Here is a 19,435-nt window from a genome sequence, read left to right as displayed (position 1 = left end):
ATCATGCTGTTTAATCAGCTTCTTGATATGCCACACCTGTCAGGTAGGTGGATGGATTATCTTGGGAAAGGAGACATGCTCACTAACAGGGATGTAGACTAGTTTGTGCACAACATTTGAGAGAAATACGATTTTTGTGTGTAAGGAACATTTCTGGGATCTTTTATTCCAGCTCATGAAACATGGGGCCAACAGTGTACATGTTGCGCTTATATTTTTGTTCAGTATATATATATATATATATACATATATACATGTATATATATGTATATATATGTATATATATGTATGTATATATGTGTATATATGTGCGTGTATATATATGTGTATATATATATATATATATACACACATATAAATGTAATTTTGCACGCCCAATTTTTCAGTTTTTGATTTGTTAAAAAAGTTTGAAATATCCAATAAATGTCGTTCCACTTCATGATTGTGTCCCACTTGTTGTTGATTCTTCACAAAAAAATACAGTTTTATATCTTTATGTTTGAAGCCTGAAATGTGGCAAAAGGTCGCAAAGTTCAAGGGGGCCGAATACTTTCGCAAGGCACTGTATATGTATATATATATATATATATATATGTATATATGTATACATATATATGTATATATGTATATATATGTGTGTGTATATATATACACAGTTGGGGAACTCTGGTCTGGACTCTAGAGCCTTACCCCATCGAAGTAGGAGGATACATATATACATAAAACATGACTGGTCATTGGTCAGAATATTCAGATAAATTTGTGATGTCATGCTGTGGGCCAAAAACTCCATCCCATCTGAACAGGCTGAAATTCCAGGTGTTTTGTATATAAACTCAGCAAAAAAGAAACGTCCCTTTTTTAGGACCCTGTCTTTCAAAGATAATTCGTAAAAATCCAAATAACTTCACAGATCTTCATTGTGAAGGGTTTAAACCGTGTTTTCCATGCTTGTTTAATGAACCATAAAAAAATAATGAACATGTACCTATGGAATGGTCGTTGAGACACTAACAGCTTTCAGATAGTAGGCAATTAAAGTTACAGTTATGGAAACTTTGGACACTAAAGCAGCCTTTCTACTGACTCTGAAAAACACCAAAAGAAAGATGCCCAGGGTCCCTGCTCATCTGCGTGAATGTGCCTTAGGCATGCTGCAAGGAGGCATGAGGACTGCAGATGTGGCCAGAGCAGTAAATTGCAATGTCCATACTGTGAGACGCCTAAGACAGCGCTACATGGAGACAGGACGGACGGCTGATCGTCCTTGCAGTGGCAGACCACGTGTAGCAACACCTGCACAGGATCAGTACATCTGAACATCACACCTACAGGACAGGTGCAGGATGGCAACAACAACTGCCCGAGTTACACCAGGAAGGCACAATCCCTCCATTAGTGCTCTGATTGTCTGCAATAGGCTGAGAGAGGCTGGACTGATGGCTTATAGGCCTGTTGTAAGGCAGGTCCTCACCAGACATCGCCGGCAACAACGTGGACCAGACAGGACTAGCAAAAAGTGCTCTTCACTGACGAGTCGTGATTTTGTCTCACCAGGGGTGATGGACGGATTCACATTTATCCTCGAAGGAATCAGCGTTACACTGAGGCCTGTACTCTGGAGCGGGATCGATTTGGAGGTGCAGGGTCCGTCATGGTCTGGGGCGGTGTGTCACAGCATCATCGGACTGAGCTTGTTGTCATTGCAGGCAATCTCAACGCTGTGCGTTAGAGGGAAGACATCCTCCTCCCTCATGTGGTACCCTTCCTGCAGGCTCATCCTGACATGACCCTCCAGCATGACAATGCCATCAGCCATACAGCTCGTTCTGTGCGTGATTTCCTGCAAGACAGGAATGTCAGTGTTCTGCCATGGCCAGCGAAGAGCCCGGATCTCAATCCCATTGAGCACGTCTGGGACCTGTTGTATCGGAGGGTGAGGTCTAGGGCCATTCCCCCCCAGAAATGTCCAGGAACTTGCAGGTGCCTTGGTGGAAGAGTGGGGTAACATCTCACAGTAAGAACTGGCAAATCTGGTGCAGTCCATGAGGAGGAGATGCACTGCGGTACTTAATGCAGCTGGTGGCCACTCCAGATACTGACTGTTACTTTTGATTTTGACCCCCTACTTGTTCAGTTTACGTCTCAGTTGTTGAATCTTGTTATGTTCATACAAATATTTGCACATGTTAAGTTTGCTGAAAATCAACGCAGTTGACAGTGAGAGGACGTTTCTTTTTTTTGCTGAGTTTATATATTTTAAGCTCTTGTACTAAAAGGGTATTATCATAATGTTCACAATTTCTTAGTGTTATTTTGACCTCATAGTGTGGAAATATCATTTAAAAATCAGTAAAATTACGTGTTTGACTGCACTGCCCTTTTAAGCTTGAATTGCAACAAAGTGTCTCCTCAGGCTACATTTTCTTAATCCTAGGCAGTATAGGGTTCGAGGAAGTGTAACGCTATTTAAGCTTTAACCAGCTTTTTACTCTTGTTGAAACTTTTCAAGCACCCAAATGGTCTTTCCCTGGGACATAAAGCTGTTTTCATTTCATGGGGAATCTTTGAAGAAGTCTTTTCCCGCTTTATGTGTGTGATGTATGGTAGACAGAATGGATGAAATGACTGTTGAATGGTCCATTTAATGTCTTCAGGTGGTATTCTGTCTCTCTAGAACTCAGCTCAGTCATTTTGCCTCACGGAGTTCATTTAAATTCATCAAAATTGGCGGATCACACTGTGTGCACTGCCAAGTCAGTGTCACACTGCCACAAATGTCCAGCTTCATCCTGTGTGGTTTGCATTAGAATGGATCTTTCTTATGAAGGACCATGATTAATTTTTATGCAGATTTATGGGTATTGATTCCCTTTTCTACTTTTGATTCTCCTAATCGTTCGTATGTAGGCCTACTCAAAGGCATGTAGGCTAATCTTACTCTTGACTACAGAGATCCCACTCTGGGACTTTGATTTGCCAGCGTATATTATGTTCAACAAAATATTCAAACATTTCCCAAATATTTCTTTGGGGGAGGGGAAATCAAAATACCACTCATATTTCGGAGGAAGCGGTAACACTTCATATGACACCAATTTTTCCATTGTAGCACCTACATATGAAACATTATGGAGTCTTAAATGAGGCATGGGTAAGGCCAAAATATCATAAATATGCTCATTTTAATGAATTATTTCTCAATTATGCTTTATACTGAACAAAAATATAAACGCAACATGAAACAATTTCAACAATTTTTCTGAGTTACAGTTCATATAAGGAAATCAGTCAGTTGAAATAAATGAATTAGGCGATAATCTATGGATTTCACATGACTGGGCAGGGGAGCAGCCATGGGTGGGCCTTGGAAGGCATAGGCCAACCCACTGGGGAGCCAGGCCCAGCCAATCAGAATGATTTTCCTCCCACAAATGGGCTTTATTACAGACAGAAATACTCCTCAGTTTCATCAGCTGTCTGGGTGGCTGGTCTCAATCGATCCTGCAGGTGAAGAAGCCGGATGTGCAGGTCCTGGGCTGGCGTGGTTACACATGGTCTGCGGTTGTGAGGCCAGTTGGTCATGCTGTTTAATCTGCTTCTTGATATGCCACACCTGTCAGGGGAACAGATTATCTTGTCAAAGGAGAAATGCTCACTAACAGGGATGGAAACAAATTTGTGCACAACATTTTTGAGAAATAAGCTTTTTGTGCGTTTGTAACATTTCTGGAATCTTTTATTTCAGCTCATGAAACATGGGACTAACACTTTACATGCTGCTTTTATATTTGTATTCAGTACCTACAAATGTCAAATATCTGTCAACAATCCTTTATCCAAAGGACCATTCTATGGGTTAAATGTTGTGAAAATCCCCCAAATAATGGTATTTCCCCCCCCTGGTTTCATGAGGAATCACACCTATGGACTGCTAGGGCTATGCTTGCAGTGTAGTTTCACAATATACACTACATATCCCAATCTAGTGTCCCAATTAGCCTACTGGTTAGGAATCATTTAGCTCTTGTGGTCACTTGGCTTTTTGAGAACATTTTATCTGAGCGGTCTGTAATGAGCTCATGTGCAGGCAGCATGGACGGAGGGAATCTGATTTTATTCCATGAGTATCTGAGACTAGCTGCATGTTTACTGGCTCCCTGGGGCTGTCCCTGGCCATGAGGTGTTGTGTACCACTGCAGAAACAGTGTAGGAGGCTGAGGGAGCCTCCTACAGCCCAGCAGACATGTGTCTGTGGTGAAGCTAATATGGGCTTCATGTCAGCATAGCAGCTAGGCTAGTCAGGTCTTCTTCCCTCCCAGGACCAGACAGATCCCTGAACAACGGGACAGACTAATCCTACGCATTGTCTGATCAGGCTAATCCACCCGCATGACCTGCCTCTTAACTGAACTCTCTCGCCCACCCTGCAGACAAAACGGTAGTTAGCTGTATAGCATGCTACGAACCCCCTTAACCTCCCAGCTGGGACGATAACGACACAACACTCCACCTATTAGAGCACCCCCAGCCGTCCTACACACTCGCACCCAGCATTGCTGATAACAAGCCACCTGATTACAGGAAATGGCTAAGCCTCCCTTTGAACCCTCTCCTCCCTGCGCTGGTGATTAGGCTGCTGCACAACCGCCCACCTATTGGGAAACGCCTACACAAGCCCTCAGCCCAGCCAGACAGTCTGTGTGTCTGTCTGACCTTCAGCTCTGGCCTACACTTACTCCCACCACAAGCGCTGAAAGTGTTGTTTTTGTCTGGCGGAGGAACTGTTTTGGACTCTTTCAGCAGCATTTACTTGGCTTGTGGGATAGAGAGGACAGGAGGGGTGTATGGGTTGTTGATCCTCCTCCTTGTAGTAAACAAGCACTTCTTACGCAGGCATGGATGTGCAGAGTAGAAACACACCATAATAATGGCTGGAACAGAGTAAAGGGAATGGCATCAAACACTTGGAAACCATGTGTTTGATGCGTTTGACACCATTCCACTGATTCCACTCCAGCCATTACCACGAACCCGTCCTCCCCAATTAAGGTGCCACCAATCTCCTGTGAGACACATACGCATGCCTTAGTCTTGCTCTCAGGATTTCCTTAAGATCACCAAGTCTATCCTTTTTGAATGAGCAATGGTGATTTTATCTTTACTTGCTGGCACAGTCACACAAAAAAATGTGTCGGAAAAGCATATTCATTTAGTGTGTGGAAGGCGGACATTTCCTCCCACATTTAACAGTAATAGTTTATGAATGACTCATTCGTGAATATTGATGTTTCTCTGTAAATACAAAACTTTAAACTTTGTCTGTGAGAGTCAGATAGTCTGTACACCACAGGTTGGTTGATCCTGCCAGTCAGTGCCTCGGGTCCGGGCTGTAAAGAGCAAACACAGACAGACTGTGGTCTGGTGACATCACGAGTACAGGTCAGCCTGTGACTGAGTGCTGGGTAAACACACCCGGAAGAGCAGAAGAGGAGGCTCGGTTCATCACAGCAACAAAGACAAAGTGATTGGAAAGGAACGTACTGACTCTTGCACTCCTCTGTACCTCAGCCTTATTACCTCTTTCATTGTTCTCTCACTCCTTCTTTATCCCTCTCCCATTTATTTCACTCAATGCTCTGGCCTCAAGTCGGAGCATTAAAAGCACATTGTGATGATGGTGGATATGGAAGGACTTGTGAGAAAGAGCCTAATTACAGATATAGGATGTTAATTTGACCAGTTTCTCACACCCGGACAATAATCCTGCAGTAACAGGAAATGTTAATTATTTTGTGGATTATAATTAATGGAGATTTTTGTAGGGGCTGGTCCATTTTTTGGCAAATCAAGAGACATTTTAAAGTGGAAATTACAAACTTTGGAAGTCTTTTTTTTTTAACCTGGAATACACTACTAGTTTGTGTTTCCTGCTGTGCCGGACATTTTCTGCAACAACAGGGTGATGAAATGAAGATCCTACATCTGTAAAAACCACCAAGAGCTCAGAATTTCAGCCACCGAACCTCATAAATGTTGCATAGTATCATAAATGTTACCATGGGCATTAGGGTTTCATAACATCTTATGCAGCGTGCTAAAATCCTATTATTATCACCACCTTTTATGTGGCTGCTCAAAGTGTGGGTGTTTTCATACAGTGTTACTGAAGTGTTTGAATGCATTTGAATGGATGGCTGAATAAGATCACCTAATGTAAAGCACCCTAACTTGTCTTCCATCTCATCGAGGACAATGGGACTTAAGCTGAGATGTATCATATTCACCTGTATGACAATGATAGCAAGGCTTTTTTTGCAACCACTGTGGAATTACCACAGTTACTCTCTACGTTGTCATCCTCACCATCACTTTCACGCGTGCGGCCTTCCACCGCGCAGACGGCGCACAGCTGTCTTTAGCCTGTCTGTGGAAGTCTGATAAGAGTGCAGATGGACGTCACACTACCACGTCTCCGCAAGGCATTAGCCGTACGGGTGTGTGTGTGTGTGTGTGTGAAAAGGGGATGGGTGTCCCAGGCACATGTGCAGACAGCGTGCGGATCCCCAGTGGGCTTTGACTGAGCTGTTCCTATTCTCCCACTTTAACTCTCCACAAATGGGATGACTGTCAGGAAATCTACTACCCTTCCACCATGGGGACAGGGGAGACATCTGCATACGGCCTGTGGACATTGAGGGGGTGAATACAGAGGCAGGGCAAAGACAGCACTGGACGAAAAATGGGTCTCTGACTTGGAGAGAGGGACGTGATCGTAAATATACAATCAGGTCCAAAATTATCAGCACCGTTGATAAAGATGAGCATACTGTATGAAATAAATTACACAAACACTGAGCTGTATTGTATGCACAAAAACAAAGTTGAATTATATTATTTTCTACTAATACAATCGCACATATAAAGACATTCTGTTTAACGTGATACAACGTAAGTGGTGGGTTTGGTGTCGAAAAACAGATACCTCATACCCACTGTAAAATATGGTGGTGGATCTTTGATGTTATGGGGCTGTTTGGCTTCCACTGGTCCAGGGGCCCTTGTTAAGGTCATCAGCATCGTGAGTTTTACTAAGTACCAGGACAAAAAACCCGGTTGCCTCTGCCAGGAAGCTGAAACCTGGCCGCAGGTGGATCTTCCAGCAAGACAATAACCCCAAGTACACATCAAAATCCACAATGAAATTGGTAGTTGACCACAAAATCTACACTTTGCAATGGCCATCTCAGTCTCTGGACTTGAACCCCATTGAAAACCTGTGGTTTGAATTGAAAAGGGCAGTCCATGAGCGCAGACGAAATATAAAGGATCTGGAAAGATTGTCCTTCCCAAAGTGTTCTCCAATCTCATAAAACATTTGAGAAAAAGGCTCTGTGTTTTTATCCTCTCAAGGGGAGGGTGCTAGAGTATTAAAAACAGGGATGCCAATCATTTTGACCCGTTTAAAAAAATATACTTTATAGAGTCTTTTTTATCGAGTCATCTTTATCAAGGGTGACAATCATTTTGGACCTGACTGTATCTCATTATATTGTGACTTTAGTGCAGAAGGGTGACAAAGCCAGTGAGGGGAGGTGGTTGGAAGAGGCGACGGGGGGAGCCCACTCATAAACTTCTCTTTTCTTGTCCCCCTTCAGATTTGCTGCAGAACTGGGAAGCTCCGCTCCATTCAGACATTCAGGAGAGCGGGAGGGAAGATAACCCTGACCTTTCACTTCTCTCCCCCATCTGTAGAGAGCTTCTGTCGTTGAGGAGCTAGGACCCGGCTGTACTTGGCTGTGCAGGATACACCAGTGAAGGTTGACACACATGCAGCAGAAACAACAACTACTACTGTCACCAGGGCCCCCTATTGTCAAACGTCTGGGAGTGTGAAAGGCAGAGGAGTGTTGAAGACTGGACACAAGCTGCCTGATATTACGATAGGGACATTAGAGTCTCTGGACTCCATCAGACAAAGCAAACCATTTGAAAACTGTCCCACTACCCTTTTTTACACACCCACTGGTTTTCACTCTCCGTTTTTTGTTCTGCCACTCTGAAAAGATGGCCCTGTGTGTTTTGTCACGGGGGCGGACTGTTGAGTGTTGATCCGGGGGGAGAGGTGACTCACAGCCAGGACCATGTCTTGGAAGAGGAACTACTTTGCGTCCGGAAGCGGCGGGCTGCAGGGGATATTTACCCCACGCACTATGACGTCCATCGCCCCCAGTAAAGGACTCAGCAACGAGCCGGGCCAGAACAGCTGCTTCCTCAACAGCGCACTGCAGGTAGGGGCACACACGTACACACAAAAATGTATATTTTTTTCTTATTCGTTTTTTCCCGCTTAGGTCTGAAGTGTTCGTGTTGGTCTTGTTATGTGTGGGCTGCAGGGTGGGATGTGTCTGTTGACAACAGGTATTCAGTGTGGTAGAGTGGAGGTTGATCTCATCACTCTGCATAGAGTCACAGACTGCTGTGAGTTTTCAGGGGAGGAGCAGTGATTACTGACATCAATTGACAGTAATAGACAAGTCCTGTGTGGCACCCTAAGGAAACTATAGTGCAACACAACTTCCTCTCGTCCTCTCTCTCTCTCTCTCTACCTCTCTCTCTCTCACTCTCTCTCTCTCGCTCTCTCGCTATCCTCACTTGACATGACAGAGGGGGAAGCAATAACTTTAATGTAGCATGATATACACACCGAGTATGTCCCCAGATCTTCATGCTCTAAGTGTATCTTTTAAATATTTCAGTGTGGTAATGTTTTCCACTCAGTCTGCTTCCCATATTTTTGTCTTCTCATACCCACATTCTCAGGGTCATTTTCACAGGGTTATAGTCCAATTTCCAAGCTGTCAGCGATATAAAACTATTTGATAGATCTCATTATAATCAGCCTTTGTTCTAGACTAATCCCTCTACTGATGCATTACCGTAATTATAAATATTCATTTCGACCCAATTTAGAGATGAAACGGTAGGAAAATGTCACATCACGACTATAGTGACCAAAATGATCACGGTTATCAGTATTATCGCGGTATTGTTCAATTGTGCTGGAAATGTTCAAAAGGTTTTGATACGTGCACTGAAATCATATCATCGAGTTTTATATTGAAAACCAACAAACAAATCAAATTAGCAGCACTATGCACTTTGTGTGCATATACATTAAAATAATAACATTAAAGATGGCACCGTGTGGCCATGAGAGGTAAACGTTTCCCTAGTGCAGGTTTAAATGAACACAACCTCAAGTAAGCAAATCAAATGAAAAATAAAACCTGAATAAAATTAGCAGCACTCACATTGTAGTGAGGCACGGCAACCTTCATCAGCCGCAGAAAGCCAGGCCTCTCAACAATTTGAAATGGCATCATGTCCTTTTGCAATGTAATATAAAAGGGGTACAGTGAGGTCTTGAACATTTTTTTGATGTGGGTGCCTAAGCAGCCTGCCTTTTTTAAATGCTGGAGTGTCTGTGTCACAACTGTAGATGAGGAGGGACCAGTAGCATCACTGGGTTTGTCTGCTGCACGCCCACTCTGTAAACAAGGGAATAACACATGTATTATTATTATTATTGGTGTTGTTACATTATAATAATTATTATTATTAGTATTCACTTACACACACAATCTTCTGTGTTGAATTTGAGTATATGCAATGACCCCATGCACAATTGACGTAAATATAAATTAGTCTTAAGAAGACAGTGATAGTAATTGCAATGAGCCCAACAATTTGCATAAATACAGGAGTCTTGTATAGGAGTCTATAGTATTTCTCACTTTTACAAACAAGTCGACTTCTGCCGGATTTTAAATGAACAAAATATGTTGGTTGGTGATTAAACTACATAACGTGTTATCCTGTGCAATGGGCGAATAGAATCTGCAGACATACGACACATACAGCAGCAGAACAACGTGTAGTGTTTTTACAACAGTAGGTGACACTGAAAACGTCATTTTACATTATTGGCAAGCTATTAGCAAGTTAGACAGACAAAACATGACATTTTCCCCCATTCCGAAGTCCCCACATCATGCATCGAGCTAAAAGTTAACTTAACTTGCATTCGCTATAAAGTAGTGGGTGGTGGTCACGAAGGTGACTCAAGAGATTTGAAATGTTGCCCCCTTTCGCAGCAATTTATTTTGTGCCTGTTCTGCAGACAGAGTGACCGTCTTCGATTAAGTTTCCCTCAGCACTCTGGTAAAACCCAAAATACGACCACACTTCAGATTTAGTCCTCTTAGAAGGCTGAAAAATCTCCCGAGCGCTGCCACTGCCTTCCGCTATGTTTTCACACAAAACAAAACCCAAGTTGCATGCTGCACCTGCGTCAGACAGTTGCTAACTTTGGTTGATGCTGGACAGTAATTTACCGTGTTTTTCAAACCGTGGTAATCGTTAATGTTATTTCAAATTTGAAATGGTAAAACTAATCGTCGGGAATTTTACAGAGGTTTATCGTGAAACCGGTAACCGTTTCATCCCTAAGTCTCATACAACAATAACAACAATGAATTAGTTCTACAGTAAAACTATCCATTATTTAGTTGTCTTAAAATTCACCACACCAACAAGGACGTTAAGTAAATGACTGGCGAAGTAGGCTAGAGTCTCATGAAATGCCTTCTCATTAGTGTACTCATAGACCCTTTACTTGACATAGTGGGTGGGAGGCTCTCATCCACTCTCTCATCCAGAAGGATTCAACTTGAACAAGCACACAAGTGGCTTGAGAAAATGCTTACCATTGCCTTCCATGGCAACTGCTGCCCAGTCATTGATAGCTTGACTGGGAGGACCCACTCACACCGTACTTCTGAGAAAATGGGAAAGGCATTTCCTCAGCTTAATATGGTGCCTGCCAGGCAGTCAGTCGCCTCACTCGCCTGTGACTTAAGCCAAGCTTTTAGACCTCGTAAACAACTGTCAAACAGATGCTGCCACACACCATAATTACCCAGCCAAACAACCTGTCATTTAGTTTTCACTCTATTTTTGGATTACCATATAATCAACCATATAGAAATAATGTGGCTTAGCTGACTGATAATACCTCCAAAGCTACATATTAGTGTCAGTTATGAGTCAGGAGACAGATGGGGGGGAGCTGATATTGTATTGTCTGCTGCTGGAAGCCATAACAATATGCAGAGACAGCACATCGAGAGCCCGGGGGCGAAAAGATTCATTTTTGTTTTTTTGTCTGAAATTAAATGTTGTGCTTTAACTAGGCTTCATTAAGTTCTTCTCTAGTATTGTCTCTCTTTTTTGCCTACACATGGCTTAACAGGCATAACTTTGTTGAAAAAGTAATCATTTTTTCAACAAAGTTTGAATATGGATATATAGAAAGGATTCTAGGAAATAAGTTAAATTCCGAGTTGGGCGCAAGCCTACTGTATGTCAGAAGGTTTGCAACCCACTGTGCATTTCAATGGGCAATCTAGAAATGTGCATATGACTGTATGGTATTAGAATGGATGATTTCAGTCTATTTATACTTGTTAAGTATGATTTAGCCTATTGTACTGTATCGTAATGTTAATTTGATGCAGCTCAAAACACTTACCCACCATCTTAACATTTAAAGTTCAGCCCAGAAACCACTTCTGGTAGCTGTGGTACTCTGGGTTTAATTTAAAAGCCCTAAATCCCCGTCCCTGGGAGGAAGGGTTTATTGAAAGCTGAAGTACCGACCTACCTGCCATACTGCCTTAGATAAGAGGGTCTACCATGTTTTCTTAGATAAGAGGGTCTACCATGTTGCCTTAGATAAGAGGGTCTACCATGTTGCCTTAGATAAGAGGGTCTGCCATGTTGCCTTAGATAAGAGGGTCTACCATGTTGCCTTAGATAAGAGGGTCTGCCATGTTGCCTTAGATAAGAAGGTCTGCCATGTTGCCTTAGATAAGAGGGTCTGCCATGTTGCCTTAGATAAGAGGGTCTGCCATGTTGCCTTAGATAACAGGGTCTGCCATGTTGCCTTAGATAAGATGGTCTACCATGGTGCCTTAGATAAGAGGGTCTACCATGTTGCCTTAGATAAGAGGGTCTACCATGTTGCCTTAGATAAGAGGGTCTACCATGGTGCCTTAGATAAGAGGGTCTGCCATGTTGCCTTTCAGTTGTAGGAGGAGGGGAGTGCTTCCTGCCCTCCTGTTAGAAGCTCTGTGCTCCCCACACACTGGCAGATAGAATTTGACACAAGCTTTGGATAGAGGAAGGGGTGATACAAGGTCTCTTCCTCTATCTCTGTATCTCTCGCCTTCTCTCACTTTCACACACACACACACACACACACACACACACACACACACACACACACACACACACACACACACACACACACACACACACACACACACACACACACACAACACACACACTTCTTGAAGAAGACAAAATGGATCCATCAAACACATTTGGTCTGTCATCCTAGTGGTCTCTGAGTTGTGGTCAGATTCGTTCAAGTCAAACAAAGAGTATCCAATATCCTTTCTGAATTTAAAAGTAATCCAAGAAGTAGTCATTTAGTTTTTCAAATGTATCTGTAATCTGATTACAATCATTTTGCTGGTTACATAACTGCTTATAGCTAAACGTTTGTTTAATTATCAGATTACATGTAACGATTACATGTTATCAGCTATTACCCCACCCTGGTTGGCAGTGTGATAATGCTGAGCGATAAACCAAAACGTAGATAATTTTTTAAACAACAAATTGACCAACATCAGTTCAATTATTTGAATTCCATTTCTTTCTTTTTTTCTGTGAGCTCAATTCGCACAATGCACAGTTTCTCTAGAGATAAATCAGTGCAATCTGGTAGGGAGATGAAGTTTCTAACAGGCCAATATTCAACATAGTTTAGCTCAGAAAACTTGGTAATTAACTACCCTGACCATAATCCGCCTGCGACGTAAAAGAGGCATAAGAATGTGCAATCGCGAGGGATAGAAAGCAGTTGCTTTGCGAGGTATTTCTACCTGAAAATACATGATCTAAGTGAATGATAGTTGGTATTCGGCAGTCATAAAAGTATGCCTTATTTACTTTGAAGAACTACTACAATTGTGATTTTGTCAGACAGCATAGCCAGCAGCTCTATAGAGATGCAATGACTTGGAATTAGTAAATAATAAGTCATCAAATAAAACAAATGTAATATACACAATTGAAATATTTTATTCAAGTAAATTCATGTGAATAAATTATGATAAGTGATAAGCAGTAATGGGCAGTCACTTCCACCATGGGACTTGTATTAATTGTTTTAGTCTGTGTTGCCACAGCATTCAACCCACATAATATATAGTGCATATAATGTTTATGTAAAAAAAAGAAAATAATCAAACAGAAACCGAACCTAATCACTCAGCACTACAGTGTGAATACCTGCCTGACCGAACAAATATATTTAGCTTTACACCTCTCTAACATCACTGTTACAATTTTATCTCATCATGGTCTTTTGGGTTTTTGAGGCATGCAATGCAGGGACACACAAACGGCCATTGTCTTTGAGTTCACCTTTTCCATCAGTCCCCACAGATGATAATAATAATGAATGATTTATTACATTTGTAAAGAGCTTTTCATTATTACAGAATCATCTCAAAGTGCATAAAATAAAAAATGTAAATAAAAAACAACTAGAAGAAAGAAAATGGACACAACTAGACAGGGCAACTGACACGAAGATCCCCGCTGACACTACATGTGGCGTGGACACCAAAGAACACAGCTATCAACAGAAAGCCTTCCTAAAGAGAAAGGTCTTTTAGGCTCATTTTAAAGTAGCCCAAAGCCTGTGGTGCCTTCAGGTGGTCCGGGAGTGCATTCCAGAGGCTGGGGGGTGGGGGGGTGGGGGGGCGGCCAAGCTGAAAGCCGATTCCCCCAGGGAGCCCATATCTCGCTCAAATGTTTGAAAGTGAAACCTGCATACCAAGGCCCATAATAAGAACCAGTCGAGTTGTACGAAATGGGAGACGGGAAAACATTAGAGGAGGAGAAATGTAGCGTCTAGAGACTGACCCCCTGTGTTTGTAAACACCTATCTGAGTGTAACTCACACCCATTCCTATCATACGAATGGAATCCAAAACGAATGTCAAGACTGATATGTACTCTTTAAACAGGATATAATGGAAACATGTCTAAAGTATCTTTAGATTGATTGCAGCCTTCTAGTGTCTCGTTTCCGAACACCCGGCATTGAACATCTACAGTGCCTTCAGAAAGTAATGACACCCCTTGACGTCTTCCACATGTTGTTGTGTTATAGCCTGAATTTAAAATGGATTAAATATAGCCGACACACAGTACCCCGTAATGTCAGTGGAATTATGTTTTTCCACATTTTTCCAAATCAATTAAAAAATGAAAAGCTGAAATGTCTTGAGTCAATACGCATTCAACCCCTTTGTTATGGCAAGTCTAAATAGGTTCAGGAGTACAAATGTGCTTAACAAGTCACATAATAAGTTGCATGAACTCACTCAGTGTTCAACACAAGTGTTTAACATGATTTTTAAATGACTCTCTCATCTCTATACCCCACACATACAATCATCTGAAAGGTCCCCCAGTCAAACACAGATTCAACCGCAAAGACCCGGGAGGTTTTCCAATGCCTCACAAAGAAGGGCACCTATTGGTAGATGGGTAAAAAAAATATATAAAAAATAAACATTAAATATCCCTTTGAGCGTGGTGAAGTTATTAATTACACTTTGGATGGTGTGGCAATACTCCCAGTCACGACAAAGATACAGGCGTCCTTCCTAACTCAGTTGCCGGAGAGGAAGGAAACCGCTCAGGGATTTCACCATGAGGCCAAAGGTGACTTTAAAACAGTTACAGTGTTTAATGGCTGTGATAGGAAAAAACCCGAGGATGGATCAACAACATTGTAGTTACTCCACAATACTAACCTAATTGACAGAGGGAAAATAAGGAAGTCGGTACAGAATAACAAATATTCGAAAACATGCATCCTGTTTGCAACAAGTCACTAAAGTAGACCGCAAGACCTGAAAGACCTCACCAACAACCAATTTGACAGAGATTGAAGAAATTTGAAAAGAATAATGGGCAGAAAACATTTGCTGTATTTAATTTTCTATACATTTGCAAAAAATATCTAAACATGTTTTCACTTTGTCATTCTGGGTTATTGTGTGTAGATGGGTGAGAGAGAAAAATATTGAATCCATTTTGAATTCAGGCTGTAACACAACAAAATGTGGAATAAGTAATATCAATGGTTTTTGAAGGCACTGTATTTAATTCACAACCTATTATGTACAGTTGAGACCGCAGTTTGCAAGGATTTATTCATTCATTTGAATATGTTAATGTGTTCTACAAAAAGATTTGCCACTCAGTTTTCTGTGTTCATTTCTCCCTCGCTCCCATCCAGACTGATCACATGCGTTGGCTGACTATCACAGTAAATGGTTTGCTCTGTGACTGTCTGCACAAATAATTGGTTGTAAGAGATGAATTGAGTAGCTCCTATTAAAGCAATGTTGGGAAAAGAAAGGGACATGGGAGCATGTAAGTCACACTGCGTTGAACGGCTCATTGAATATCCCATAAATCCCAGGGGTAAATCATGTCACATCATAAGCTGTCCAAATTTAGCCCTGAAGGACCCAGTTCCTTTTGAAATAGGAAATTCCATTTGCCAAAGGACAGCTCCACAATACTCTCTGATATTCCATATCGGAAAAGAAGTAGCCCATGGCTTCCCTCTGTCTGATTGTTTTTCAAAATTGAAAACCTCATCAGATGGAAATCTGTCCAATCTAATGGTCCTGTGTGTTGGGTATTTGGCCATCTGTCTTTCATGGGTTCTAGGGCTTGAGATGGAAGGGAAAAAAACAACTATTACTTAACCCATTTCCCGTCACGATTCACGACTGAAGCAAACAAAGCAAAGCATGCCTACTTCCTGGTGGCAGCTCAGTACTTCCTGTGACCTAATCATCCCTTGAGTTGAGCATTTGTCTGCTGTTCACAATTGCCTCGTGGTGCTTGTTTTGATTACAGTAATTACTTGCACAATATGTCTCTTTCTGATTTCGCCATGTTTCCAGCCTAAAGTTGCTTTGAGCAGCACACCTTATTCTTAACGATGGACAGACTGTCTGTAGTTCTGATTAAGTGTTGGGAAAACACGAGGGTCACACTTTATTTGGATGGTCTGGATTTTCCATCTGTAGTTTCTCTACAGATGGTCGTACTTTCAGCAAACAATCTGTTGATAAGCAACTGCTTGCTAAGGTTACAGTTAGGCTTAGGTTTAGAATAAGGGTTAGCGTAAGGGTTACGTTTAGGGTTAGGATAAGGGTAGGTCATGGTTAGAGCTAGAGTTAGGTAGATAGTAAGTTGAAATGTTACTGATAGTCTGTAGATGGTCTATAGAGCAAATAAAGTGTTACCAAACATGAGTAATATATCACCTGACATCCCATCTCAGGAAACAGATGTCCTGGGGTTCAACAGAGCCCTTCTGCCTCTCTCCCTCTTCCCTCCCTCCCTCCCGCTTTCCTTCCATCAGTCCCTCTCTCCTTTCTGCCATCGCTTTTTCACATGCACTTCATGACAATTCAGAAATGACAGCGGCTCTTTTTTTCTGCTGGGATATCACTTTTCTCCAGAGCTGTCCAGTTGGGATGACTTTGTCATGCTCTCCTGCCTCTCTCATTTCCATAGAATGTACAGAACCAGGACCGGAGAGGCCAATAGGAGAGCAGCATCTGTGCCGTGTGCCTCCCTATCAACCCGCTCCACAGTCCAACAAGGACATGCAAACCTGCGAACGAATTTGTTGAGCTTAACTGACCCTGTTTACAATGGCATGCAAGTGTTGTATAATTGTGACCAAAAGTGATCAAGACGATGTATGCTTGGAATACCTCAGGGCCAAAAGAAATGGCACGTTTGTGAATTGTAGTTGTTGGGCCTGTGCTCAGATGAGGAGTAGAGTTGTCGTGTTGTTCTGACATCTGAACCAGATGAGGGAGCGGCCTGAAACATTGCAGCAACAAGCAGCTCTGCCCCATGTTATCATACAGACAGACACCTGTCTTCCTTTGGCCCTCTTATCAATCCCATGTGGAGAAGGTAGGTACTATATCTTCATTATCGGCACTCTGCATTGTGCAGGACAGCTGTGGACTGGACACTATTTCCATCCTGGCCAGTGGCCTGTAAAACAAAAAGACCACCACCAAGTGAGAAGGGTTCACATACCTGGGAAGGATGTGTCTGTGTGCGTCGGTGAAAATGCCATGGTCTTGCTTTGCACTCTGCAGCGGGAGAACAAGCAACTTATTGGACCTGGGGCAAAGGACAAGAAGGAAAACGCTAACCAGGAAATGTACTATAAATAGTACATATTTTACATTTTCAGTCATTTAGCAGATTCTCTTATCCAGAGTGACTTACAGGAGCAATTACGGGTTAAGTGCTTCGCTCAAGGGTACGTCGACAGATTTTTCACCTAGTCGGCTCTGCTAGCCTACCTGATTGCTTAGTATGCACATATGATCCCATTCTCTCTTTAGGCAAAATACACTCAAAAGCTATATTTTCTGTTATTCTTAACTTAGCCCTCTAAAAATAACTGCAGTAACACATACTACTTGCACACAGACACAGACACAATACCAAACCAGTAAGGCAGGCACCTATCCGTCATGGGCTAAAAAAGTTGTGCAGTCAAACCTCCACCCTCGGTATAAAATCTGCCATGCCACATGTTTGGTCCTAAATCTTGGCTGAGGGGTAGGCCTGGAATGAGTTGGTTCCCTGGATGTTGTGGCGTCAACCCTTCTCCGACTGTCAGTGCTGTTGGGTCTCTGGGGTGTGATTGATTGCAGAGTGTTGTATGCTGCATAGAGGCAGGCTAGATAGGTTTAGAAGTTGTCTGTTTTCCCCCTCCCCTGCCACCTCCCTTTCTCTGCTTCAGTGTAATCTGCTAATGGTCATTTTCGTGTAAAAGGACAAATTGGGTATCAAATGAAAACTAAGAGTCTATATTTTGGGGAAATGAAGGCGTAGATACATTTTTCAACCATTTTTTAAAAAATTCTCAATTTTAAGCATAGGTTAATGGCTTTGATTTCTGGTCAAACAGATAGAAGGGGTCTTAGAAAACATCTACCAGAATAAGTCTTAAAAGGTATTAGAAATATATCAAAACACTATCATGTTGAAGTAAAGACCACTAACTAATATCAACACTTATATTTCATTTTGGATCAATTATTTGCCTTCTGTAAGTTTACAAAACATTGCCTTGTGCCTTGTAATTCCATTACCAAAGACCCACATATCTTTGTCACGTTGGTAACAATGATTCGGGAGACAGGCGCAGGAATGCGCATAGGTTTATTTTATTACACCCGAAATTACGGTGTGCCGTGTAAGGGCACGGGGATGAAGACCAAACAGACACGTAACAAAAACACAGGGTTGAAACCCAAATAAAAGAGCGAGGAGTACCTCGAATAAATACACACGTGCACAATGATTAACACACGGGACGAGACCCGTAAACATCTGCGCAATCCACAATGGCACGAAAGCCCAAAACACACAGCACAGGTACTCACACGCACCAGCGGACATTGTAACATTAATCGACCGCACCATGATGCACAAAGGGAACATATATACAAATACAATCTGTGGGAATAGGGGCCAGGTGTGCGCAATGAAAGTTCCAGAGGGATCCGTGACAATCTTTAAGATATTTTCTCATTTATCTCCCTCAGGATAATGAAAGCTCACAGAAGTAACAAGTAAAGGTACACTCACACACCTAAAAAATAAAAGGTGTTGTCCAAAATGTCAACCCAACATGTAAAGTGTTGGACCCATGTGACACGAGCTGAAATAAAATATCCTTATTTCTCTCATATTTTGTGCACAAATTTGTTTACATCCCTGTTAGTGAGCATTTCTCCATGATAATCCATCTATCTGACAGGTATGGCATATCAAGAAGCTGATTAAACAGCATGATCATTACAATGGTGCACCTTGTGCTGGGGACAATAAAAAGCCACTCTAAAATGTGCAGTTTTGTCACACAACACAGTGCCACAGATGTCTAATCGACCTGGCCGGGGTATCCTGGAAGGATATTGATCTCATCCCGTCAGTAGAGGATGCCTGGTTATTTTTTTAAATGCCTTCCTCACCATCTTAAATAAGCATGCCCCATTCAAGAAATTTAGAACCAGGAACAGATATAGCCCTTGGTTCTCTCCAGACCTGACTGCCCTTAACAAAAACATCCTATGGCGTTCTGCATTAGCATCGAACAGCCCCCGTGATATGCAACTTTTCAGGGAAGCTAGGAACCAATATACACAGGCAGTTAGAAAAGCCAAGG

At 42.1% G+C, this 19,435-nt stretch overlaps 1 protein-coding gene across 6 annotated transcripts in view; it reads left to right on the top strand.

Annotated features, from left to right (window-relative positions):
- Positions 1-19,435, top strand: part of LOC112253735 (inactive ubiquitin carboxyl-terminal hydrolase 54) — a 119,321-nt gene that overhangs the window by 53,623 nt on the left and 46,263 nt on the right. For all 6 annotated transcript variants that reach the window (XM_042323380.1, XM_042323383.1, XM_042323386.1 and 3 more), the window contains exon 2: positions 7,659-8,291. In XM_042323380.1, the coding sequence (XP_042179314.1) occupies positions 8,145-8,291 (147 nt within the window). In that variant the 5' untranslated portion in view covers positions 7,659-8,144. The remainder of the gene's footprint in view (positions 1-7,658; positions 8,292-19,435) is intronic.

This window comes from Oncorhynchus tshawytscha, linkage group LG01 (assembly GCF_018296145.1).
Source record: "Oncorhynchus tshawytscha isolate Ot180627B linkage group LG01, Otsh_v2.0, whole genome shotgun sequence".
NCBI lineage: Eukaryota > Metazoa > Chordata > Actinopteri > Salmoniformes > Salmonidae > Oncorhynchus > Oncorhynchus tshawytscha.
The sequence above is the reverse complement of the archived record's forward strand: the minus strand, read 5'-3'. Positions and strand labels throughout refer to the sequence as shown.